Source organism: Cydia fagiglandana, chromosome 11 (assembly GCF_963556715.1).
Source record: "Cydia fagiglandana chromosome 11, ilCydFagi1.1, whole genome shotgun sequence".
Taxonomy (NCBI): domain Eukaryota; kingdom Metazoa; phylum Arthropoda; class Insecta; order Lepidoptera; family Tortricidae; genus Cydia; species Cydia fagiglandana.
The window spans coordinates 20,160,880-20,187,603 of record NC_085942.1 but is presented as its reverse complement, the minus strand read 5'-3'; the positions used below and the strand labels follow the sequence as shown (position 1 = coordinate 20,187,603).

Here is a 26,724-nt window from a genome sequence, read left to right as displayed (position 1 = left end):
CTGGGCGTTTAGCTGATCTTGCGTATTTTTTCTTGGGCGGCACGAGGGTATTGTGTGCGCCGCCGCCGGAAACAAGCGGGCTATCAATAGCTCGTTGCATTCATTCAGCCCAAACAAATGAAGGTTATTCCACATCCACTTTCAATAAATAGTAATATAACTACTTCTTATACTCCTACTTTGAATAAAACTGAAGTAGATACCTCCTAGCAGGAACATTCTGACCTAAATATCAATGGACCATTGTTTTTGCAAAGTTTACCAATATTCTGTTACAGTAAAGATAGACGATAGATCGCCCGCAGCTTAAGCAATCAAATGATCATAACCACCCGATCCAAATGACAATGCAAACTACAAATCCGCTGCGTGTGCGCATATAATTACGTTCGGCGGCGCTGGCTTATTGAAAGGTCCAACAGCATGCTGCTGTTGCTTTCTAGCATGGGCGAGCATTTGAGTTAGTTGGACCAGTATAACTGTAATCTTGACTTGAAAATTAAGGTGTCACGGTAAACCTCGCCACAGAAAACGCGGCGAGTTAGACGCCATTGAAAAACACGGATGGGAATTGCAGACAGTCGAGAAATCGGGGAACATACATAGTCATCCTGACGAACTGAGATCCTCCTCTTTAGTGAAGTCGTTCAAAAATAATAAGACAGAGCGTGTAGCTTTACATAGTGGTTTGCCTGAAGGAGGAAACACGTCGGCACTCGGTAAGTGTGAGCAATACAACAGAAGGCGGGGGATATTAGGCTGGCGGCCAGCAATTTGATGGATTGTGGAACACCCGAGGCACTAACCATGTGTAATGATGCTACGTCTTGATCTTGGTATGGTCGTGCATGTGTTTTGTTGAAATACGGTGTCTGAATGACCTATTGGCTTAGTTGTATCATTATAGAACTTTCTACTATGTCATAGTAGCTCCAGCGACTCCTACAATTTAAATTACAAAATACATAAAACTTGGCATGAATATACATATACGTGACATACGAGTAAGTCTATGTCAGGTACTAGCTTTCGTTGCTAGAAATAGTTGGTTAGATACATATGTAACTAAAGAAAATACACAATTACATAAATACATAGGTACCCAACTTCTACTCGCTGACTTTGTTTTACAAATTTCATGTTTCAGTTCAGAATGTAGTTTTAAAATGAGAGCATAACTTTCGATTGTATGGCGGCGCGGAGGCTAAATAGGCTAGGTTTGTGATGGATTCGTGTGACTCTTAAATACAAGTACGTCAAGTACTACGGTCAGTGGCATAAGAATTTGAAGACCTTTAAGATTTATGCAAAGCCATTTTGCAGATCCTACCCTTGTATGTACTTTGGGTTGTCGTCTGTCGGTATTATTACCGTAATAAACTGGTAATTCAAGGACATATATTACGTATCTAATGTGACTTTTATTGACCAAACGGGCACACTAAACCAATTAACGATATGCAGTAACTAGACATTACCATGCGAATATACTTTCGAATCGTAACTAAGCATATTCTGGTATTTTCCCATCACCACTACACCACTAAAATAACCTTGTTCAGACTTTAGGTGCTTCTCCTAGTCCTAGATAGGTTATGAAGAATATTATCTTTCATTTTTGGGTTGTCTAGTGCCTTTTAACCTAGGTAACTCTAAGAAACTGATCCTGAATAAGTTAGTAAATCAATATTTTTGTCAATATTGACGATTTTATCTTGCATTTAAAGTTTGGGAAGGTCTCTTAAGACCATTTTTTCTAAGACTCTCCAAGAGCGCCACGGGATCTGGTAGCTGCTATCAGTATCCCATTTACAAAATTCATTCCGTATAATTTTAAAACATAATACCTATTTAAACATTATCACAAATCTCGAGTTCTTCTATTTTGCCGTATCTAAGAATCGATTTCTGTGAACAACAAAGAAATGTTCTTGACCAATTTGTGACCCTGACATCTTAAAAATAAGGTTTAAAAGTTTTCAGTTACCTGCAAGGACGGTAGAACATTTCCTAGACATTAAATTTACAGCCAGTATGAATCTAAAATGATATCGACGTATACATACATAATTTAATTACCAATTACCAATAATAAATAAATAGGTACTGACTTGAAGCGTTGCCCACCCGGGTAATGTCTTTAGACAGGTTTTGAATGCGCTAGTGAAAACTGTACATGTATGTACGTGATTTACGTTCCTGTTCTTGTAATAATGTGTGGATATCGTGAACATTTAAACCAGAGATGCGTGGAAGAAAGAGGCTAACAAAAAATATCGAACAAATTTTCACAAGAATCGGTATAATAAAATACATATAGATAAATGCAACCTGGAAAGGAGAACATCCGGAAATACATATGTAAGCATTTTTGTCCACACTGCATCGAAAACCTTCTCTTTCGCATGGTCAAAGAATCGTAAGAATTTTCCTTACGCGCGAATTCTTCCAGTCCTTCCCGTAATTCTAATGACGATTTTATACACTTGTCCAACAAGAATGTCCCTCGTTGAGGGCCTCGCCTTGACTATACCATAAATACAAGGTCGTGTGAACCCGGGACGATGTTTCCGTCACACGTATAATTGGAGTAGAACACGGATTTATATTGGTCGCAGATGTGTAAACTTGAAGGGAATTGGCGACACGTAATTGGATAATGGTGGCACTTGGATAATTGACAGGAAAGATAAATAAAGAAAGGCTGAACGACAGGCTGATCTTACACAGACGATTTTGGCGCCTTGACACTTGACAGCTGTCACAGTGTCACATTACTTGCGTTGCGTGTCCGACTGTCCGTAACGTAATGCATAGGGCGAAGATAAGTTCGAGACGGTCGAATATGAAAGTTTGTGTTTGGATATTTGGATGCGTGTTCCGCCATCACACTAATATTGCTGAACGGATTTAGATGTGATAGGCACACAGATAGTTTATAACATGATAGGACAAAAAAAACAGAATGGTGGATCAGTTTAACGAATTTAAGCATGAGGTTCTTAGTACTTTGAATACTAATGTTTAGAATGTATTAACTTTTAACTGATTTTTTTTTCTCATTATTCTATTTTGTTTTTAAATTCATTAACAATGCCGACAAATGTTTGTTTGCTCTGTAAATATACCGTAGTTTATTTTTGTATACGTGTTAGTAGTTGGTGGCAACTTCACTGGTTCATATGTTGAATAATATTAATATTTGTAAGCATTATTGTACCGTTTGCGCCCAAAACATTAATTAAAACATTAATTCTACGCGGATGAAAGTCGAAGTCGCGGGCTGTTAACAATTTTTGATTAAGATTGTATTACCTACAAGCATTTATAGCGCCAAAGTATGCATATAGCACTAATGCCGTAACTGTCACACGTATAGAAACCTTACGAGGCCAGAAACAGTAATGTCCGAGTCATAAATCGGCAATGACGTCGTGTGCGATTAAATCCGAGGAACACAGGCGCGGCTCGTGAGAATGCAAGGGAAGTGACATTGTAACAGTCAGGGAATTTGTTGTTTGTGTCACTTCGTAACTTGGTACAGCACAGAGGTCGAAAAGCTAAAGAGAAGTCAACGCAGTAGAATTCACCATCTCAAAGAGTCGCGTAGAGTTTTCACTGGTCTAAAGCACTCAAGCATCGGCCAACTTTGGGTCGCTAGCCGCATGCGGCTCTTTATATAGATAGAGGTACAATTGCGGTTCTTCCAGACACACACTGGCGTCTCGAAACTCTCGAATCCTATTGACATGATAAGCCAACCAAGGGTTTTATTTTACCTATTTTTTAATTGCGTGTATTTATTTACACTTTGAGCACACATAACGCAAATTACGGAAACTAACACACACACACATAACGGAAATTATTTCCGGCTATTATAGCCCTATATCCACCAGGCACTAACCAGTATTATTAAATGCACTTTTCTGTTAACGAATTCCAATTTCCATAAAGATTTAGCATAAATGTGCTAACACTTTGCTAAGACGTGTGTTCTCGTAATTTCCCGCATACTATATAACAGCATCACTTAACTGATCAAGACCATCGATGAACCTTTTGCCTTGGGAATAAGATTTAAGTATGGTTAGTTAACACTTAACAGTGTACACCTCATTACGGTGCCAATTTACTTACATGCGGAGTCTAAAGAAGTCATCCTGCTTCCCATGCTTTGAATTTGTTATTACGCTGTGTAAGTTAGTCGAAATATCATGTTCACCAGTGTAAATGTGGCTTTAGATTAAATTACTTCGCACAGAAGGCTCACTGTCTAATATATCCGATGTTTGACAACTGAACGTGATTCTTTCGGTTTTCTAGGGTTGTCAAGTTTGTGCGTCTTTCACGTCACACGGCACAACTAAGCGGTCATTATGTCATTGCACAAAAAAAAATAGATTTAATTTAATTAATACTTACCAGCTAGCCTGCTTGCTAAAGCTAGCTAGGATAGCCCAAACCTATCGCTCATCCAGGGTGACTAAAAATATGTAAAATACATATTTGCTATCCCAAAACCCAAACCTTAGTGCTCTTAATAGCGTCCTTGAACGGAGAGCGTTTGAACGATTAATTGATAGTTATTTCACTGCCTTAACTCCTCCTCCTCCTCCTAACTAAGCAAAATAGGAGACATATACCTACTTACTAGTTTTCTTATAAGTTTAGACTCGGCTTTGCTAGTAAAGCGTTTGGAACAAAACCCAGCTCCCAGCACATTCCAGTGCGCGTAGCAATTGATTTTCAACCGCGCTAACTTACTGAACGGAACTATTTACAGTATTTACGAGCTTGTTGAAGCTTCACCGTAGGTAGTCAATAATTGCCTTTAAGGCCTTGTTATAGAGATTTAATTTAAATCACAAAAGGTGTGCTACTTTCCAAGTGACAGCCCTTTGTAAACTTCATGGATTATGGTGGCGTTTTTTAGCGTGACAACGTAGTGTTGCTTGAGATCTTACTTAATATAATTAAAAAAGAACGAAACTATTTACGAAACGGATGAAGCTTAACCGTGAGTTAGCGTTTAAATCACAATGTGTACAAAACGCGAGTTTAAGTGTTAGCTACAAATAGGATTGTGTTGCCATTTATTACGATACTAGCCAATTACTTGCTCTGCATACGGTTGTGACATGACATCACAAAAGAAAATAATTTACCCAAACTGCCCATTTCGGAAGCCTCACACAATAGGCCAACTGACAAAACCATTTTCCATTTAAATCAGTCCCTAACACACGGCCCTTAAAACCTATTAGGGGCCATTAAATAACCTCACTAACCTTTTCATCTACCGAAAACCATTTAAGTAAGTCCCGGTTGTCTCATTATTTCCAGGCATTGTGCCGTTTAGGTCTAGCTCTAGCCTAGACGGGCTGAATGGAGATGGGCGATACCTTAATTGACGAAGCCCCGAAACCTTACCCTGCTGCATAATAATGGCGTATAATGCCTTATCGAGAGAGCGTTAAAGCGAAGCAGGTGGGCCTTTTAATGAAGATTTTGGGATCTTAGAATTATGTTTTCAATAACGAGCATTATGGGCGAAGTAACATGCTAATAGAAGCCAAACGAAAAGCAACATTTTCGTTTACGATCACCAAATCGAGCATGATCAAAACATGATCGCTAAATATCATGCAACCAGCAGTTTTTGGATGGTGAGCAATTAGCGTCGCGTACCATGGACACCTGCAACACCAGAAGGGTTGTATGTGCATTGTTATAACTATAACTATGCTATATATATATATATATATATGTCGCAGACCGTCATAATGAATGTATGACGGCTGCGTTTGATGGAATGTCAAGTATTGAAATAGTCTAATGCTTGAGTGTGTTTGACTGCGATACAGTGAGTTTTATTTGAATGACCCGAACAGCTTCTTTCATGGATTGGTTCCTGGCTGATTCTGAGGACAGCCCGAAATGAGATGACATCCTGAGTGGAACCGTCAGTCAGATTTGAATTGGAAAAGTGTCGCAGTCAACCTCGCTACATTCCTATAATTAATATTTTATGAATTCTATCGTTTAGCTGTGCCGTTCATGGATTAACATTAATTTATCTGCTCCTCGTTATATATATATATATATATATAGGATACAAGTAGGTACCTAATGTTATAACATTGAGTATACTCAACACCGCCTATTTTTAATAGCCGCAATATAATTTATTCCGTTTTAATTTAATCAGTCCGTGTCTAATAATAAACTAGGAGGTAAAATTTCAAATAGAAGTATCTGCATCTCTATGACAACCGGCTCTAATCAGAACCCAATTGATAATCGTGACAAAAGCATTCCACGCTTGTCTTAGTAATGAAGAGTTTTGCCGTATTGAGTTCGGTTTATAATGAGCTAATTATGTAGGTATTATTGCCGGGGTTTACATAACGTATTTTTTTTTTGAGTTCCAAGAATAGGCAATATTTTACAACGGAGAAAATAATCGTCCTTTTTGTGCAATTTAGTTATACATATTATATATACCTAATTCACTCATGAATGCCAGAAACTACCACCGTTCTAACTCTACAGCACAGCCCCGAGACGATACCGAGATTTATTAAATTTAAAAATAGCGCGAAAAATGTATTCATGCTATGAAAGCAGACTCGAGTAGCGTCATAAAACATTGTTAAACACTATCCTACTGGAGTTAAAATATAAAATGAAAAGCTAAAACCTGGCCTTAAGCCGTATTGAAGTTAATGGAGGGGAGGGGGGCACAATGCGCTAATTAAATCGTCGCCGCTATCGGGCGCGGCGTGCATCTCGCTAACGGCCCACATGGGGCCTTATTCTGAACGTTACTTTCAGTACTGATCAAACGAAAGCCAATGACATAGGACCTAAACCGCTACAGATTTGATTCGCATGTATGATCAGCGAAAATTAATGGTACCTATCGGAAAAATCATCGAAAATATGTTCTAGCTCATGTCGATTAGAAGTGTCTGTGATTAGCAGTTGCCAAGAGGCTTCCTGCAGCTCGGCCTTTAGCCTTTCTATAGACTTCTCGAGCACTGAGAGCCTAGCTAATGAATACTAAAACGCCAATGGAAACTTAATAACGATGCAAATTATCGCCCGACTTATCTCATCTGTCGTCAAAATAGATTTTTACTGGATTCTGTGTCAGTGCTACGATCCCAGGAGCCTATTTCACCACGCTGATAATAACACCTGACACTGTCATTTCCTGCCCCTGTCTGGGTCAAGTAACGAGAGTAACGAACGTTAATATTTACTTGTTGGATCAGCAGTGCACTGCGAACTGTCACTGTCAGGTGACAATTGTCTTCGTGATGAAACACGGGCCTTATTTTGTTTGGTATTATATTGTTATAAAAATTGTGTTTCCGAATAGCCGGCAAGCTCCGGATGCTTGGACTAGGATGCATTGTTTGCCGGCGCTCAATTTCCTAACGAAATTGCTGCAAGTCTTAACGGTATGCGCTTTGTATAGCTTTTAATAGGACGCGTGATTGAGATTTTAATAAGGCATTGACTGACCATTAAAAACGTCGCTACTAGGAGCTCACTACTCGACTTCGTCTCGTTTTCTAACTTCGACTCTTGAATTTTAAGAACCCATAGTATGTTACCTGTTGGCAAGTCCAACAGAAGACTAATTCCTTTTCATAGTTATCTATGGTATTGTTCTATCCTTGAATTATATTACCATGGGAACGAGAATAATTTATACTTCACATTACACCTAAATATGTAACTTGTGCTTTTGATAATATAATTATTTGTGACTATACAAGACGGTTTTAATTATCTTCGCCTCAACTGAACCGGCATTATCCACCTCACCGCTGAACATTGGTCCTTCGAGAGAGAAGAAAGGACGAAGATAGAAAATTCCGGCTTGCGATAAATGGTCACCGATCCATCGGCTTCTTCGTGCAAGAATATTCACGCTTTTAAAAAGAAGTACGCAAGCGGCGCGAAACAATAGGGGTGCAATACCTATTCGCTGCATACATTCATCGTCATATATTCGTGCAACTGTTCACGCAAAGATTCGCATGCGACGCAAACATACTCGTCGCATCGCGCATATCGTCGGTCCCACGCACACCCCACGCTTCAAATTCATCGTGGTCATCGTGGATCTACATTTCAAGCAAAAACGCGCGTGTGTCGCGAAACTTATATTCGTCGCATCGAGCATCACGTTGGTTCTTCGCTTCTACACATCGAGAATCTACATTCCTCGCATCGCGCAAGTTTTTACAAAATATTTACAATTTTAATTATGTAATTCGTCGAAATGTCATTCGTCATTCGTCGCGGAAAAAATAATTTTTCATATTAGCCGCCATTGCAGCATTGGGTTGTCAATGCTGTCAACTAACGAATACTTTAAAACACATTTCATGGTTGAACTTTACTGGTCATTGTAGGGAGTGAAGCTTGTGCCTATGTTAAGTAGTTTACACTATACCTAAAGTTTATGTGGTTCTTTAACTCCTTTAAGTCGCAATCACCAATAATGGCATCTGAAGACTTGAGGAGGTTGCGAGCTGCAAGAGGTTACACCAAGGCCTCAATCACTCGTCTCTTCAACTTTAGCAATAATGAGAATGATGTTGGCCTTAGTGCAATTTCTGACTTGGAAACGAAGCGCGCCAGGATAGAAGAGTTATTCAAAGATTACGAGCAATGTAATAAGGAGATTTTAGCCTTAGACGAAGCGGACGCGGAGGATGTGGAGGACTATGAGGCAAAATACTACAACATTCTCACTATCCTCAATGAGGCTATAAAAAACAAGTCGTCCTCGTCTGATGCGCCCTCGTCTGACGCTCCCGCGTCTTCCTGCAAAAAGGCTAAACTGCCTACTATAAAAATTGAAACTTTCACTGGTAAGTATAGTGAATATACAGGTTTTATTAACTTGTTTAAGGCAATAATACACAACGATAGATCAATTGACAATGTCCAAAAATTGTACTATTTGCGCTCATTTCTCGCAAATGAACCCTTTGACTTGATTAAGAACCTGCCTCTAGCTGAAGGCAGCTACGAGGAGGCTCTTAAGCTTTTAGAGGAGAGGTATAACCATAAGTTCAAAATTGTAAATGAACACATTAATGCCTTGCTTGATATAAATGCCTTGGTCAAATCAAACCCTGCAAATTTAAGACAGTTTGTGTCATGCATCAAACAATCTTTATCTGCATTAAAGAATTTAAATGTAAGTACAGATAATTGGAATCCTATTATATTGGCTATTTTGTACCGTAAATTAGACATCTACACGTCACGGGCATACCAATTGGAGCGTGATGACACTGAGGAGCCCACAGTCACCGAGTTCCTGCTGTACTTGGAGAAACGCGCCTTAGCACTGGAGAATGCTGAGCCGTCGCCCACACCCGGGAAGTCTCACCACAAGGCAGTGGTAAATGTGACAGCTACCGCCTCGCCTGCCTGCAGTTATTGTAAGTCTAATCACCGACTGTTTGACTGTAGCAAATTTAAAATGCTTACTAGTAGTGAAAGGATAGCTTTCAGCAAAAATAATGACCTATGCTCTGTCTGTCTAAACAAACACAATGGAAAGTGCCGCTTTCATTTCCGGTGCAGTACTTGCAAACAGGCTCATAATACCTTACTGCATCCGGACTCGGCTAACCAACCCCAAGTTTCTTTAATATCAAACTTGGGGCATAATGGGGTACTATTACCCACAGTCAGAGTGAAGTTATATTCACGGACAGGTAGTGAGGTTCATGTGAAAGCTCTTTTAGATTGTTGTTCGCAAAGCTCTTTAGCCACCACTAAATTAATAAATGTTTTAGGATTGACCCCAAGCAAGGACAACAGCAACATAATTGGTGCTGGAGGAAAAAGTACTGATACACAGTATTCTATACCTTTAGATGTGTATTCTTTGACCATGCCTTACCGAGTCACTGCGAATTGCAATGAAATGGAAAAAATTACATGCCAGCTGCCACAAAATGCGATCAAATTGGACGCTATTAATATACCTGATGGGATCACTCTGTCTGATGCTGATTTCCATCAGCCGTCTGAGATCAATTTACTTCTAGGTGCTGACATATTTTTCCAGGTCCTCCTTCTGGAGCCAGTTCCGGGTCAGCAGGAGCGGTCTGCGCAGCCTGTTGAAGACCCAGCCAGTCTACACCCGACGGTTGTAAATACAAAGTTTGGCTACATCATAGGTGGGGCTTTACCACGACAACAAACCAGTGACAAATGTAAGGTAACGCTATTATGTACACAATGTGACTCAAGTCTTAATGACAGTCTACAAAGATTTTGGAATGTAGAGAGCATACCTGAAACCTTTTGTGAACGCATGTCGGAGCATCAAATGTGTGAAGATACTTTTAAGAGCACAACGGTGTTAGAAAATAACAAGTTTCAGGTTGACTTGCCTTTGAAAGTTCCTTTGAATGAGGTCAATGATGTGCTTGGTAGCTCTTTTGATATGGCTTATTATAGGTTTCTTAACCTCGAAAAAAGATTGCACAAAAATATAAATTTGCTATCAGATTATGACAAGTTCATCAATGAATATGTGGACTTGAAGCATGGGCACTATATTGACTTCAATCAATTGGATTTTGAGAATGATCCTCTATACTTTGCATCCCATCATGCTGTAATTAATGACTCTAGCAAAACTACACGTACCCGGGTAGTCTTTGACTGTTCCTTGCAAACTAACAAAAAGGTATCGCTCAATGACATTTTGCTTAACGGACCTCCGGTACAAAAAGAGTTGTTTGACATAATGCTTTTGTTCCGATTAGGCAACTATACCTTCTCCACAGACATACGACGCATGTTTCGATGTGTTGATGTTAATCCGATGCATGCCAAATTACAAAATATATTGTGGAGAAGCAATCTCGATGAGCCTCTAAAATGCATACAGCTAGATACTGTTACCTATGGGCAAAAGAGTAGTACATATTTAAGCACTCGATGCTTACTAGAGTTAGCAGATAGGTTTGAAAGTGATTTCCCACTTGCAGCTTATATATTAAGAAATTGCACCTATGTAGATGATATGTGTTTTTCAAACTCCGATTTAAAGGTTATGATGGAAGCCAAATCGCAATTAAGGGAGTTGTTAAGTAAGGGTAGTTTCAATACACACAAGTGGGCATCTAATGATCAGAGAGTCTTAGAGGGCATTCCCAACGATAAACGGCAGTTTGATGACTTAGACTTCCAGAAAGATAATTTATATTTAAAGACGTTAGGTTTAAAACTGAATATGCGAGACGATGTCTTTGTTTTTTCTTGCCCCGAGGCCTTTAAAAAGGAAAAACCTACCAAAAAAGAAATATTAAGCTATATTTCGAAATTTTATGATCCGCTAGGTTTTATAGCGCCAATTATCATGAAGGCAAAGGCTTTCATGCAAAAAATATATGCTGAAAAAATAGGTTGGAATGAGGTTCCTTCAGCTATGCTGCTTCAGGAGTGGTCTTCATTTGCTTCCAAATTATCTCAAATGGAACCCTTCACTATTAATAGGAACCTGCATATCCCCTCCAATGCTTCTGCATTGCAATTGATAGGTTTTGCTGATGCATGTAGCACGACTGGTTACGGCTGTTGTGTGTATCTTCGGGTGGTCGACGAACACGGTAATGCTTCACTTTCATTACTTTGTGCTAAATCTCGAATCAACCCCCGCAATAAGGATACGCTCACCATAGCTCGCTTAGAACTGTGTGCTATGCTACTATTATCTAAACTAATCGCACGAGTTTATGAATCGCTAAAATCGCAATTAAATATACAAGATGTATATCTGTTTTCTGATTCGCAAATTGCGCTAGCATGGGTGAAAACAGAGCCTTTAAGGCTCCAAGCTTTTGTTGCCAATCGGGTCAGGTTAATTCGAGATCTCACAGATAGATGGCTCTGGCTGTATGTACCCAGTGGAGAAAATCCGAGCGACTGCCTGAGCAGAGGTACAGATCCAGATGAGCTGCGTCACATACCCATGTGGCTGCACGGCCCAAGCTTTCTACAGGAAGGTAACTATAATTTTAATGATAAGCTTAACCCTCCTACAATCGATGACCTACCTGAATTGAAAAAGGCGCCCTCTAGTGCCAAGGTGACGTTAGTTACCCAAAAAGGATCGGATCCTTACGATTTCTTAGAAAGGTTTTCTGATCTCAACAAAATGGTAAGGGTAATGGCCTATATAATGAGGTTTTGCTCTAATTTAAAAACTAAAGACACAAATAATCTTGAGCATCTCTCCGCTAAGGAGCTTCAATTAGCTTTACTTCAGATTATAAAACGTGAGCAAGGCATTTACTTCAAACATGAAATTGACAGTCTCAAGGCTAACTTAGATAATGTTAAAGGTTCGCTCAACTCCTTACATCCTTTTCTTGACAATCATGGTTTGCTGAGAGTTGGTGGCAGAATAAAAAACGCAAATGTGTCATACTCACAAAGACATCCTGTAATACTACCAAGGGAATCTCGTATAACAAAGCTTATTGTAAAGCACGAGCACCTTAGGCTGCTACATTCTCCGCCCAAGTTATTATTGTCAAGCTTAAATGATAAATATTGGATTGTAAATGGTCTTAGCTATGTAAAAAGTATAGTTAACAAATGCTTACCTTGTTTCAGAATGAAAGCTCAGTGTGCAAAACAGCTGATGGGTTCTTTGCCACCTGAAAGAGTCACGGCCTGCCGAGCATTCCAAAAAGTCGGCATCGACTTTGCAGGTCCAATAGCAGTAAAGAATTCTCGCGTAAGAAGAGCTTTACAGACAAAGGGCTATATATGCGTATTTGTTTGTTTTGTGACAAAGGCTATACATCTGGAGCTCTCTTCAGACCTAACCACTGATGCTTTCCTTGCATGTTTCAAGCGATTCATAGCGCGGAGAGGCCTTCCCACCGACGTGTTTTGTGACAATGGTGGATGCTTTAAGGGGGCAAAGAACCAATTAGCTGAGCTGTACAATTTAAATGCATCACAGGATCATCAGACTCTGGTGCAATCCTATGCGGCACAGCAACGTATTGCCTTTCACTTTGTGCCAAGCTATTCACCAGTGTTTGCTGGTCTTGCCGAAGCTGCTGTTAAAAGTACTAAGTACCACTTAAAGCGTATATTGCAGGCTTATGTACTGACGTATGAACAACTTAATACTATTTTATGTCAAATTGAAGGGACCCTGAATTCTAGGCCACTTTTGCCTGTAACTGCTGACGATATTAACGATTACAGCTACCTTACGCCTGGCCACTTTCTGATTGGTACTTCTATGACATCCTTCCCGGAAGCGGACTTGGCCGAGTTACCTAATAATAGATTAAAGTTCTGGGAGATCTGTAACAAGGTTAAACGCCACTTGGGACGACATTGTAATACATTCAAATAATACTTATGCCATACCTTCCAAAAGTGGCCTTTAACCTTGTTACAGATCTCCCAGAACTTTAATCTATTATTAGGTAACTCGGCCAAGTCCGCTTCGTCTAAGGCTGTTATGTTACACAAAATACTATTGTAGGCATTGAGTTATTTAATGGACAGTGTAATGTGATTACAACATTGCCCTAGTATTACCGGCGCGCTATTAGATAAGTCATGTCGGCCATAATGCGCCTCTATTGTGTTGCCTAATTTGCATAGCAACGTTGATATGTTCATTGTGTGCCATAATACGGGTTGCAATGTCAATTCATTCATCTTTGGTATTTATAAGGCTGTTCAATAGGCCACATATATTATTGCTATCACCTAACTGTAGGTGTCCATCGGCAGATTTACAATTACAAAATCTATAGATTTTTTTTTATAAAAATAAAGATAAATGCAGTATACCTTTTTTGGAAATCACATTTTCCAAATGTAAACCTTCGCAGTGTACGCAATCCTCCAAGCTTGGCCAGCACATATCCCAAAATTAATGCAAAACTGACGCCTTGCAACACTAAACCAAAAACGAAAAACCTCTAGTTAGTACGCTTACGATACGCCTCAACAGCATATGCGCCGATCTGCTGGTCAGTGATCCATTATCACTAAAAAATCCGCAACACTCACGAAACTAAAACATAGCTCTATAATTGTTTTACTATAAACAACACAATAAACAGGGCTTGAACTGCACTCATTATGCAGCTAATCATGCACCAATGCAATGCGCGTATGCAATTACGACAATAGTCTTGAACCGCTTTGTCTTGAGGTGACATGACAGCTCAGATTAGGTTATAAGCTAATATGTACTATCTACATTTACATACAACATTATAGTACAGCGGCCAGAGGAGCTTTTACACTGGTTGATGTGACTGGACAGTATCGTACCGACGAGTGGTACCGTTGTGTTCGGCAGAGTTTACTGAGTACGAAATGAGAACTCGTCACTTCCTAAGACTGTGGAGGGGATAACTGTGACGTCACAATGATGGCGGTCCCGGATTTCAAAGTTTGGATAATTACTCGGCAAGTTACTATCGGATTTTTAAAAATGAGGTGTCCTGTGAAAGCTGGTGAAATGTAGAATAAAATATGTCCTACAACTGAAAGTGTAATTCAATTAATTATTTTTTTATTTGCAAAAATCCGAAAACTTTACGTTTGTCTTTTTTTTCTCACCCAAAAAACACAATGAAAACGGCCACTTAGATAAAAAATATGTTATATAAATAATTTAGGTAGATGATTAAGCTATACGTTACTTCTTGAATTTTGTGAATCCGATAATAAATAAGTAAACTACGATGATTATACCGCGGGCGCGGCGCAGCAAACTGCGCGCGCTCGGTTACTTGGAGGCGCGGGCGCGACTGAGAAGCTGTACTGTATGTCAAAAACTACCTAATATTTTTAAACGAATGATATATCAAATGAAATATATTTAAATAACCTATAAAACGTGGTTATCAGCCGGAGCTTGTCATCGTAGATATGATTTATTTCGACGTAAACAATAATATATCAATATAAATATGGAGGAGACAGTAGGAGTTACGACGTATAAAAATATATACGACTACCTATATATACATATTTCTTGAGGAAACTTCACTCTTCAGTGTGATGTTCAGTAGAGGATTCCTGCTCCATCTTTGCATTCAAAAGCTTTGATACGTCGTCTCGTACATCTGGAGCTTGTCATCTACTCGTAATACATAGTATATAGAAATAAACAAAAAACATCCATAGACGTATTCACTTTATATTTGATGAATAACGTTTATTGGTGAGATTTATAGAAAATAATTATTATATAAACCAAATTCATGTTAGACCCGTTTATAATGTGAGTTAATACAAATTCATGTTATTAAGCATAAGTATCCTGGCAAAAGCGATATCTCTATCAGTTAGAAAAAATGAAATGTTGTAGATGTAGTGTACGGACGCCCCCCGGCCGGAAGCAGACGGGCTGTTGATCACGTGTAGCGACCATTCAGCCCAATTCCCTGAGGTTGGAGCTGCAGGTTACTGTCCCGGCGGCATTTCCACACCATCCTCCTCAAATCTTTTTGTTTTCCTGCAGAACATCTTTAAGTTCGATGTCCTTTAGTTCCGTTTTCTTTCAGTGTGTCTCTGCCGAATGTATTATATCACGGTGCCGCATACATTCTGCTAGAAAGGTAGTAAGTACAAGCTATTAGTCTCCTCATTACCACAGTGTGGACAGGAGGTGTCTCTACTAATTTCCATTATGTTAAGAGGTCTGTTGAGTCAGTAGTCTCAGATCAGACTGCCCTTATATACCTAGTTTCAAAAGATACCTGGTTCTGCTGTGATCTACACCTTAAATCATCATCTTCGAATGTGCTTCCATCTCCATCCATTTACCTTTTCTATGACTCATTTCGTAACATCGGCTGACATAGGCAGAGCCGGTTCCGGACCCATATATTCCGTTCCCTTTGTCCTGGTACCCATGCCACCGTGATACTTCTTTGTTTGCCTATCGAGTTAAGCTCGAGATTTTCTTACAAGAGAGGAGTTGTCCGATATTTTTAGTGACTTTAATGCTGCCTGGCTATCTGTATACATATATTAGAATAGCGCCTTCTTGCTGCACACTCTCTTTAACTATACGTGCACAGCGGGCTATTATTGCACATACCTCTGCTTGGAACACGCATATCTGCACAGTGATATTGATATTTGCTCTCCTAATTTAGGGATCACTATGGCGCTCCTGCTAGTTTCGTTGAGCTTCTTCTTGAGCCAATCGTAAAGCAGATGGTCGTCGGTTGTCTGACTTCTACCTTCCAGTTGTCTCTCTCCTACATTGTACCCTGTATTTCTTATCAAATATCTCCTGCCTTTTATTAGTTCGGTATTGGCCATCAACATCTCAATTTTTTATAGTGCCTCTCTTTGTATCAGCGCGTGTCTCTTGTCCACGTAGCTTTTTCATTCCTTACGTGCTTTCACTCTATATCACTATTCAAGAGGCTCTTTTCTCCACCCCATTCCAAGCTTCAAACCTAGCATTACCTACAATTGCATGTGTCGGGGTCGCCCTCATATCCCCATATAGCACCCTGGGTAGTACATGTCACCGCCTTGTAGATCCAGCGGATCTTTCCCAGCTTCAGCGCCCAGATCTCTCCCACTGCCCTTTTTTATGACATAGTGTTCTTATGGCTTTTGCCGTCTGCTCCTTGATGTGAGTTTTGTATCTGATCTGAGCGTCTGTCTAGAGTAACTCCCAGATATTTCACCTCATTCACTATTTCTAGTTCTATACCTTGCATCTTTTTATCCTTCTATTAGTGAATAGCGCTAGCTTTGTTTTCGAAAGATTGAGATCCAGTCCTCTCTCTCTACACGTAACATTATATCTCTTACGACCTAAAAACCGTCCCTCCCACTAGTAACACTAGCTCCGTCGTCAGAGTAAGCCTGCCTGCATGTACATACCCCCTCTGTTGAACTCTTTCACCATTGAGTCTAGCAGTAGGCACCACAGCAGAGGGGACAGACGCCCTCATTGTGGGAGCCCTTTTCTTGGACTAATTGTTTAATCTCTAATCTCAGCTGGGAGGCAACTTTCGACTTCGAGCCTTGACAATAATGTACTACTTATTAATAGCTAAAATACTTATATGTGCTTACAATGCTTAATATTTACTAACCTTCAAGTCGCTCAAATATATCTTGTGATGATAAATTAAGTAACTTTTTAGGTCTAAACGCCGTAAACTGTTTTTATTCACATTTATTAGATTACCTTTTCATGCTTGGCGTATAATACAATGAGCCAATCGACACTGAAGTGACTACTTTTTGTATTTTTATTGTTTGCTTATTTCTATATCTTATTAGATGACAAACACTAGTTTATAACCACGTTTTATAGGATATTTAAATATATTTCATTTGATATATCATTCGTTTAAAAATATTAGGTAGTTTTTGACATACAGTACAGCATTCTCAGTCGCGCCCGCGCCTCCAAGTAACCGAGCGCGCGCGGTTCGCTGCGCCGCGCCCGCGGTATAATCATCGTAGTTTACTTATTTACTATCGGATTCACAAAATTCAAGAAGTAACGTATAGCTTAATCATCTACCTAAATTATTTACATAACATATTTTTTATCTAAGTGGCCGTTTTCATTGTGTTTTTTGGGTGAGAAAAAAAAGACAAACGTAAAGTTTTCGGATTTTTGCAAAAAAATAAATAATTAATTGAATTACACTTTCAGTTGTAAGACATATTTTATTCTACATTTCACCAGCTTTCACAGGACACCTCATTTTTAAAAATCCGATAGTAACTTGCCGAGTAATTATCCAAACTTTGAAATCCGGGACCGCCATCTTTGTGACGTCACAGTTATCCCCTCCACAGTCTTAGGAAGTGACGAGTTCTCATTTCGTACTCAGTAAACTCTGCCGAACACAACGGTACCACTCGTCGGTACGATACTGTCCAGTCACATCAACCAGTGTAAAAGCTCCTCTGGCCGCTGTACTATTAGGGCAGAGTTACTCGTTTGAAAATAAAATATTTACACAACTACGATACTTTTCGTATAAAGTAAAAAACTTAATAACTATTATACCGTAAATGCGCAAGTTAATATCTGTCTGTCTTTCTGTTACCTCTCCACGCTTAAACCAACTGATTTATATCAAACTAGCGACTCCCCCCGGCTTCCTATTTATATTATACACCTAAACCTTCCTCAAGAATCACTATTGATAGGTAAAATCTCCATGAAAATCCATTCAGTAGTTTTTGAGTTTATCGCGATCGAAATAGACAGGGCTATAACCGCGAAAATCGAAGTTCGCAAATTGCGGGGATTTTTCTCTGTCACTCTAATTACGCCTTCATTGGAATAAAAGAGAAAGATCCCCGCAATTTGCGAATTTCGGTTTTCACGGTAGCCGTTCAGACGCGGCGGGGCGACTTTGTTTATAAGGTGTAGGGATTAGATAAGTATGTAGAACATAAGGAGATTAAATATACGCTGCTTTTAAAATCCGTCCTCCAAAACGTAGGCACAAAATTATAATGCGGCGAAACCTGGGGGACTTAGATTTACAAGCCTTTTATGCCGACTTATCTAATGCGGATTGGCAAGGGTTGGAGAGTCTTGCAGATATCGACATGAGGGTAAGGGCTTTCAATGATATACTGCTTGCGATTTTTGACAAACACGCGCCCTTGAAACCTACACGCGTCAAACACCTTCCTGCGCCGTGGCTCACGCCGGATATTAAGACGCAGATGGCCAAGCGTGATCGAGCTCGCGTAAAATTTCGACAAAGCCCTTCAGATAGTAATCGTCAGAAGTATCTATCGTTACGTAACCGCTGCAATAAGGTCTGCAGGGAGTCAAAACGTCGATACATCCACAGTTCCATTGATGAATGTCCCCCCGCTAAATTATGGAAGTTCTTAAAATCACTCGGGGTGGGCAAATCTCAATCTAGTTCATCCAGTATCCTCGATATAAATGGCATTAACCAATACTTCAGTACTTCCCCAGTTACTCTAGACCGTTCCCTTAAACATTCTACCTTGTCACTTCTTGCAGCTTCTACAACCAACGCCAGCGTAGATCCTTTTGAACTCGGCTGTATTTCTGCACAAGAGACCCAAGCAATCCTCAAAACTATTAAAACGAAAGCCGTCGGTGACGATAACCTTAGTGTAGATATGCTCATGCTCGTGGCGGATTTTATTTCTCCTATCATCTCTAACATTATTAATTTCTCCCTTTCCAGTGGCACGTTTCCGGCATCCTGGAAGTATGCACATGTCATTCCTCTCCCAAAAACCTCCAATCCTGCATCTTTCTCCCAATATCGTCCTATCTCCATTCTTCCTATACTATCAAAAATTATTGAACATTTCGTTAACCGTCGCCTGCAATCCCATCTTAATAAAAATTCATTGTTTAACCCTCTCCAATCTGGGTTTCGCCCCGGGCATAGCACAGTCACCGCTTTGGTTAAAGTTACCGACGACATTCGTTTTAATATAGAGTGCAAAAAGCTAACTGTCCTTGTTCTTCTTGATTTTAGTAGTGCCTTCGACACTGTAGACTTTGACATCCTTCTAGGCACACTCAGCACTCTAAAAATCTCACAAACTTCCCTCTCGTGGTTTCATAGCTACCTTTCTGGCAGACGCCAGCGGGTCAGAGTAGATGACAAGCTGTCCGACTGGTGTGAGCTCACCGCTGGCGTCCCGCAAGGAGGAGTGCTTTCTCCCCTTCTTTTCTCTATTTTTATTAATGGCATCACCGAAGCACTTACATCATCATACCATCTTTACGCAGACGATCTTCAGATTTATGCAGCGGCCAGTATAGATGATCTTCCTTCATTGATTACTCAAATCAACCTTGATTTGAAATCCATACGGGACTGGGCGTGCAAATTTGGTTTGAAAATCAATGCTAGGAAGTCGCAGGCGATTATTATTGGTAGTCCTTATTATGTAAGCAAGCTTTCGGACATGGTGGTACCCGACATTTTGTTTGATGGGACTAATATCCCTCTCTCCTCTACTGTCCGAAATTTGGGTATCACCATGGATCAGACGCTTTCTTGGTCTCCCCATGTTGCTGAGGTGAGTAAAAAAGTTTTTGGATCCCTCCACTCTCTTCGACGGCTGCAGAATTTTCTCCCACTTCATACTAAACTGACTCTTGCCCGTTCGCTCTTGCTCCCTCTGCTAGACTATGGTGACGTTGCGTATCTGGACCTTAATGAGGAATTGCTGGATAAACTTGAGCGTTTACAAAATGTTTGCATCAAGTATATATTTGGCCTCCGTAAATATGATCACGTCTCCAACTTTCGCTCCCAGCTCGAATGGTTACCGATCCGCCGACGCAGAGATGTGCATGTCGTGTCGTTGCTGTTCAATATACTCTTCAACCCCCGTTCCCCATCTTACCTAACGGAAAGATTTAGCTATCTGGCTGAAGGAAGTGATCACCGTTTACGATCTAGCTGTAATCTCACGCTTACTATTCCGCCTAATAAGACGCGAACATATGCAAATTCTTTTACGGTGCGCGCTGTGAAGTTGTGGAACGAGTTGCCCCTGTCGCTCAGGCGGTCCCAGTCTGTGGCGTCACTCAAGGCTAATCTGAAGAAGCTTTGGCTTTCCAATCAGCGTGATCTGGTTAAGTACTAACCTTTATTTCTACTTTAAACTTGTATATATATATATATATATATATATTGTATTGTATTGTATGTATGCTAGTATGTATTTTATGTATTTTATTCGATAATATTATTTATGTATTTTATGAGTTGACAATACGTTAGTTTACTTTTTCTAAATATTACTGTACATCCCGTAAGTTTGTCTATCTGACCTGACTGGAGTTTTCCTCTCATCTAATCGAAGGTTAGCTGGAAGAGATCCCTTATAGGGATAAGTTCGCCTTTGTACTTCCATTACTGTAATTTATTTTTGTAAACCTGTGTTGTGTACAATAAAGTGATTACTACTACTACTACTACTATTATAGTCCGGTAGAAAAACATAGTTGTTATCACGGAAATTTACTATAAATAATAGGTTTCTGATAGGGGACTTGTGAGAGAAATTCTTGTTGAAATTGCTTGGTAACTGCGGATCTAGTAAAAAGCTCGCAAAACGCTCCAAAGTCATCTCACAAAAGAAAATAGGGTAATAAAGTCGGTAGTGACTACACGTTTACAGCCAGTTCCCTGTTTAGTGCTAATAGCACGGACTAAAATCTAGCTTGCGACCGGCTCCAGGACCACCGGCATCAATACATTCTATATGTAGGTATGTAGTTGTACATACATTTACAAATGTACATAAGGAAGATATAAGCTGAAATCATTTGCTAACTTTTTGGGTATATCTATTATATGTACAGTCAAGGAATTTAAATTCCGACCCATTTCGTACTTTGTCACAGTGACAATCAATATGAAAGCCGCTAGAGACCTCATACGGTTGTCACTGTGACAAAGTACGAAATGGGTCGGAATTTAAATTCCTTGACTGTACATAGATAATCTGCAGTCTACATGGCTTATATGTTGAGGAAATATCCTAAATGGTAGAGGTGTGCTTAGAAATTTACATAGAAGATTTGATTGAAATAAATTTAAAAACGGAAAATTTCAATCTCCACACAATAATTTATTATTGTTTTCGGAATTGCAATTGTATAAAGTTCGCAACTTTAGGAACTTCCCAGCAGCACATTAGTACTGCGGGCAGATCTCCGGCACACACACATTCGCGTCATATATATCTACTCGTATTGCCAGATTTGTTCGCCAGACATATACGGCAGACCTTTCTGACGGATTCTAAATATGTTGGAAATATTCGCTTTCAAATGGTAAGTCTCGGTGGCTTTGTTGATGCTGTGTTACTTATTTGATCAATAAAATAAAATAAATAAATAACATATAAATGTCCCAGTCAAGGTCAAGTGTCGTCTGTGATTTTTCTATCCTTATTTAACTTTTAAAACATTGTGGCATCGATAGCAAACGCTTAGTACAAAATTAATTTACAAGCGCTTTCATCCTAAGATAGCAATCTCAACCAGGAGATAGATGACACAGTCAGATATAGTAAATGCATGTTTATTTCCATCGTACAAAGTTAATATCTACAGAAGCCTTAATTAACCGTTTTGTCAGCAAGTTTCTAAAGGCTTAACCACACTGAAAGCGAGTTTAAAGTGAGCGGAGATCGATAAAAAATATAAAAATGCGTGCGCTTCGACTAAGCGTACTCCCATCTTAAATACCGGCAACGCACTTGCAACCCTTCTAGTGTTTTTGGCGACGGTAATTACTTACCATCAGGCGATTCTTCTGCGCGTTTGCCTCTTATATCCTCTCCTATTACTCCTATTGGGTATATTTATATCATAAAAAGAAGTGGTGGCAGAAAAGCTTCTTCTTCTTTCCCCTAGACCGGTAGTCCCATTTACTTGGGGTCGGCCCTCCTCGTCCGCATCCTCCACTGAGCACGATTCCGTGCGGCGTTGGTGTCGATTTGAGCTTCTTTGAGGTCTTTCTCGACCGTCGTCAGCCAAGTGGAGGGTGGTCTTCCATGGCCGCGTGGCTGGGTTACAGGCAGGTTCAAGGCCAGTTTTACCGGGTGGTCTTCTTCGCGTCTTTGGACGTGCCCGTACCATCTAAGGCGTTTTTCTTTGGCTTTGTCGATTATTGGCGCGACTCCAAAACTTCCCCTAATGTACTCATTCCGGATCCTATCTAGGAGTGTGACGCCAGCTGACCATCGTAGCATACGCATTTCGGTAGTGTGTAGCTTATTAAGGTGACTTTTGTTTGTAGCCCAGCACTCCGATCCGTACAAAACCGCGGATCTTATTGCTGTTTTGTACAGTATTCCTCAATACTCAATACTCAATACTCAATATCTTTATTCTTTGGTCTTGAGCGGCATTTTCTTATCGCACATGACTCCTGTGAGCTGTCTCCATTTCATCCAGCCCGTAGTGGTCCGGTGAGTAACATCCCTATCAATTTTGCCGTCGTTGGACACTATCGAACCTAAATATTTAAATTCCGACACTCTGGGTATTGGCGTGTCTCCTATCGAGATGTTGATAGTTTTAGGGTCTGTTAAACCGTCAAAGATACAGGACATATGTTCGGTTTTCTTCCTACTTATCTTCAAACCGTTGGCTTTAAGCGCTTCTACCCAGGTATTTAGGTCTTGTTGTAGGTGGTCGACGTTGTCCGAAATTAAAACCACATCATCTGCATAAAGTAGGTTCCACGGTAGCGGCTTTTGACAGTGTTTCGTCAAGTAATCCATAGTAGTATTGAAGAGTATTGGGCTCAGTGTAGAACCTTGATGAACTCCTACTTCTATTTCAAACCTGTCGCCTTTACCTGCTGGGTTAACAACTGGGTGGCAGAAAAGCCTCAGAAGTATAATAGTAATGACAACTAACTGATATGATTCCAATATCATTCAAATATTATATCGTTTTGATTTCAGGTGCTCGTTCGCATTGGCCTGAGCGTCTCCACACCTATCGCTTTTGACGCAAAAAGTTTTATGTCCAAGTACGCAATAAGAGCGTAGGCGTCTTTTTCGCACTTATTGCGTAATTTGCGTAGCGGTAGACATATATTTTTCCTATCGGCTATTGCCGATTCCGCGTCGATGAATATCGAGAGAAAATAGCGAAATATTATTCACATTAGGTATTATGTACAATATCTGGGCGACCGAGCTTTGCTCGGAAAACATATAAAAACTCAAAAATGCGCGTTTTCCCAGGGATAAGACCTAGCTAGATCGATTTATCGCCCCCGAAAACCCCTATACAAATAGCAAATTTAATCGAAATCGTTAGAGCCGTTTCCGAAATCCCCGAAATATATATACATATATATAAAAAAAAAAATAAACAAGATATGTGCGCTCGCGCCGGGCTGCAGTGTGCCTCAGCCTTTAATAGTAATAGCGAAATATTAGCAGGCGTTATTTGTAGCTGCAACCTGTTATTAGTGGACAGCTATACGATAATTTGTATGAGCATGTTTCTTGCATTCAATATGCAACTTAAAGCAGAGGTATGTGATTTCTAATTATTTCTAATAACCTTAGAGAAAATTTGATTACTAAAAGACAGTGCCTGGAGCTGAAATGTGGGAATATTAAAAAAGAGAGAATATAAGTTACATGTTAGGTGCAGTCGCCTTAAGATAAGATATCGTAGCAGCCAGCATGTTATTTCTGACTTATTTATATAATAGGTCATATAAAGACCTCAAATAAGATCAAATTACTCTTTCTAATTCTAAAAAAGGTTTCTTTACTTTATTCTTAAAAATATACCCACAAAAGTAGCTCATCACACATTTTGAACTACTTTTCTATGCATAATCATTAGTTGCAGATGAAGGTTAAAATACATATTTAGAACCGTTTTACATGTAGTACAGTCAAAGATAGAATAGCAGCAGATAGAAGTGTGTGGCGCCGAGTGGTCCACACAAAACTATTTCGACGAGATGGTCACGACCCTCAGCATTGAGGAAACCGACGCGAGGAGGAGGAGGGGAGGGACAGTCAAAGAATTAAATTTCTGACGCATTTCGGACCTTGTCACAGTGACAATCAATATGAAAGTAGTTGCTAGAGACCTTACACTATGACAAAGTACAAAATGGGTAGGAAATCTGACTGCTCAATGTATACATTCTTAATGCAAAGTTTATGAAAAGATAGCTTGGTCTAAGAACTGAAGTTAGTCTTCGTTTAATTCATGTGATGGTGTTACAAAGATTAGTGAATTTTTATTACAGTTACATGCCTATTATTCTAATAAGTTGTTGCCAAACTGTGAGGTTATAATATGTATGAAATAAATATAATACAATACATTTTGTAACAGAATGGTACTAATTAGGACTTAAACTTTTTTATAAATGAACTATGAGTCTAAGACCCTAAATATGTACAATTATTTTGCAATTACCCATGGGGAGTACTCCCATTTCTACCCAAACCACATAAACCCCGCCATACATGAGGCAGTGACAGATGAAAATGTGTAATGTGCATATAAATGCACCTATTCGCATCCTGGCGGAGATAGATGGGAATGAACCGCCCATGTAGGAGTGGAAGCGTGGTAGCCCAGCGGTAAGGTGTGCCAATTTCAAAGGTGATGCTGTGATATTTGAAGTCTCTGTATTTGTTAAAAATCATTTATAAACTGAAATAGATGTCATAATTTAATCTGCTATTACCGTCAATGCAATTTATATTGCTAATATTGCTTTTCTAGACATCTGAATTTGAATGTTTTTCAAAATAGTATTAAACTAAACAAATAAATGAAATAATACAGTTGTTGGCTCCCACAATCACTCTAAATGTAATCAAATTTAAATGTAAAGTTATGTTATGTACTTACCTATGTTTTTACCTAAGGACGTAATATTATTATAAGTTTATGTGTCCATGAATACTTATCTAAGACAAAAAATACTGGGGACTATACTATACGATATGGTCATTGTTCAAGATAAAACATACTATAGGGCAAGAGGATCTGATCAGGGCAGCTAGGGTTGCCAGATCGAAAGGCGCTATTATCGGGAAACAATATCAATTTATCGGGATTTTGGGACTTAAGTCGGGAAAAAAAATACATTCAAATTAAAGTAATTGCATTAAAAACAACGATATTTTACATTATTGGCACGCTAATATATACGCTAATACGCATTAGCTGACGTAGGTCAGCTCGCTCGCTCGAAACCAATTCGCAACTTGAAATTATTGTTTTATAACGTGAAGCTGGTTTTCGGGACAGTTTACACTTTGTCGGGAATCGGGAACACATGCTAAAAATCGGGAGAATCCCGCCAAATCCCGACCATCTGGCAACCCTAAGGGCAGCATCGACTAAAAATAAAAGTTAGCCTTGTCAGGCACGAAAATAACCTAAAAAATAAGAAAATACTGAGACATTGCACAAGATACACTTACCGAAATTTATTCAGGAACTCTTTAAGCACGTATTAATGTAAAACAAAAGTCCACAATCAATTTAATTGTACATAAAAAACCAAAATATAATTCGTCAACATTGACTGACAGTGACACAACGAAATCATAACAAACAGGCATTGTCAAGCGAAATGGTAGAATTGGTAGATTATAAGTTAAATTTGTCTAGCAACCCTGGAAAATAGTAGCAAAGTGTGTAAATATTTACTAACAAACATAGTTTTAGAGCACATATATAAAAATTATACAGTAAACTACTTTAAATTACACTAATATTACACTTCATACTACAGTTTAAAGGCAATACAAAAAGTATTTAAACAAGTATTTAGTGCATATTGTCGAGCAGAAACTACTATGTAGAAGGTATATTTTCTTATGGCAATCTTCTTGAACACTAGGGTTGGGCCAAAGAATGGTGTTGTTATAACGATGTTAAATAACGGTTATCAATATGTTTAGTGTTATTTCTTGTCACTATAAAAAACATCTAATAACAGCGATTAACTGGCAATACCTCTGCATTAAAAAAATGATACACCGATAATAAATAAATATAAATAATTGTGGTTATTTGTTTTACAAGCGTTCAAAGTTGTTGTTTAACAGCTTGTTCTAATATACAATACCCGAGTAAGATTCCAAAATTGAACCACAAGCGTGGCGAGT

The 26,724-nt window shown here is 39.3% G+C and overlaps 3 protein-coding genes across 3 annotated transcripts; 1 reads left to right on the top strand and 2 right to left on the bottom strand.

Annotated features, from left to right (window-relative positions):
* The first annotated feature begins 8,434 nt into the window (after positions 1-8,434).
* Positions 8,435-12,717, top strand: LOC134668694 (uncharacterized). Its single transcript, XM_063526135.1, has 3 exons — positions 8,435-9,433; positions 10,109-10,261; positions 12,670-12,717. Exons 1-3 carry the CDS (start codon positions 8,483-8,485, stop codon positions 12,715-12,717), a joined length of 1,152 nt encoding a protein of 383 aa, XP_063382205.1. The 5' UTR covers positions 8,435-8,482.
* Positions 12,718-22,482: 9,765 nt separating this feature from the next.
* LOC134668693 (uncharacterized) lies at positions 22,483-22,812 on the bottom strand. The gene has a single exon (XM_063526134.1). The coding sequence runs from the start codon at positions 22,810-22,812 to the stop codon at positions 22,483-22,485; it is 330 nt and encodes a 109-aa protein (XP_063382204.1).
* Positions 22,813-22,941: 129 nt separating this feature from the next.
* LOC134668692 (uncharacterized) lies at positions 22,942-23,340 on the bottom strand. Its single transcript, XM_063526133.1, has one exon. The coding sequence runs from the start codon at positions 23,338-23,340 to the stop codon at positions 22,942-22,944; it is 399 nt and encodes a 132-aa protein (XP_063382203.1).
* Between the last annotated feature and the right edge of the window lie 3,384 nt (positions 23,341-26,724).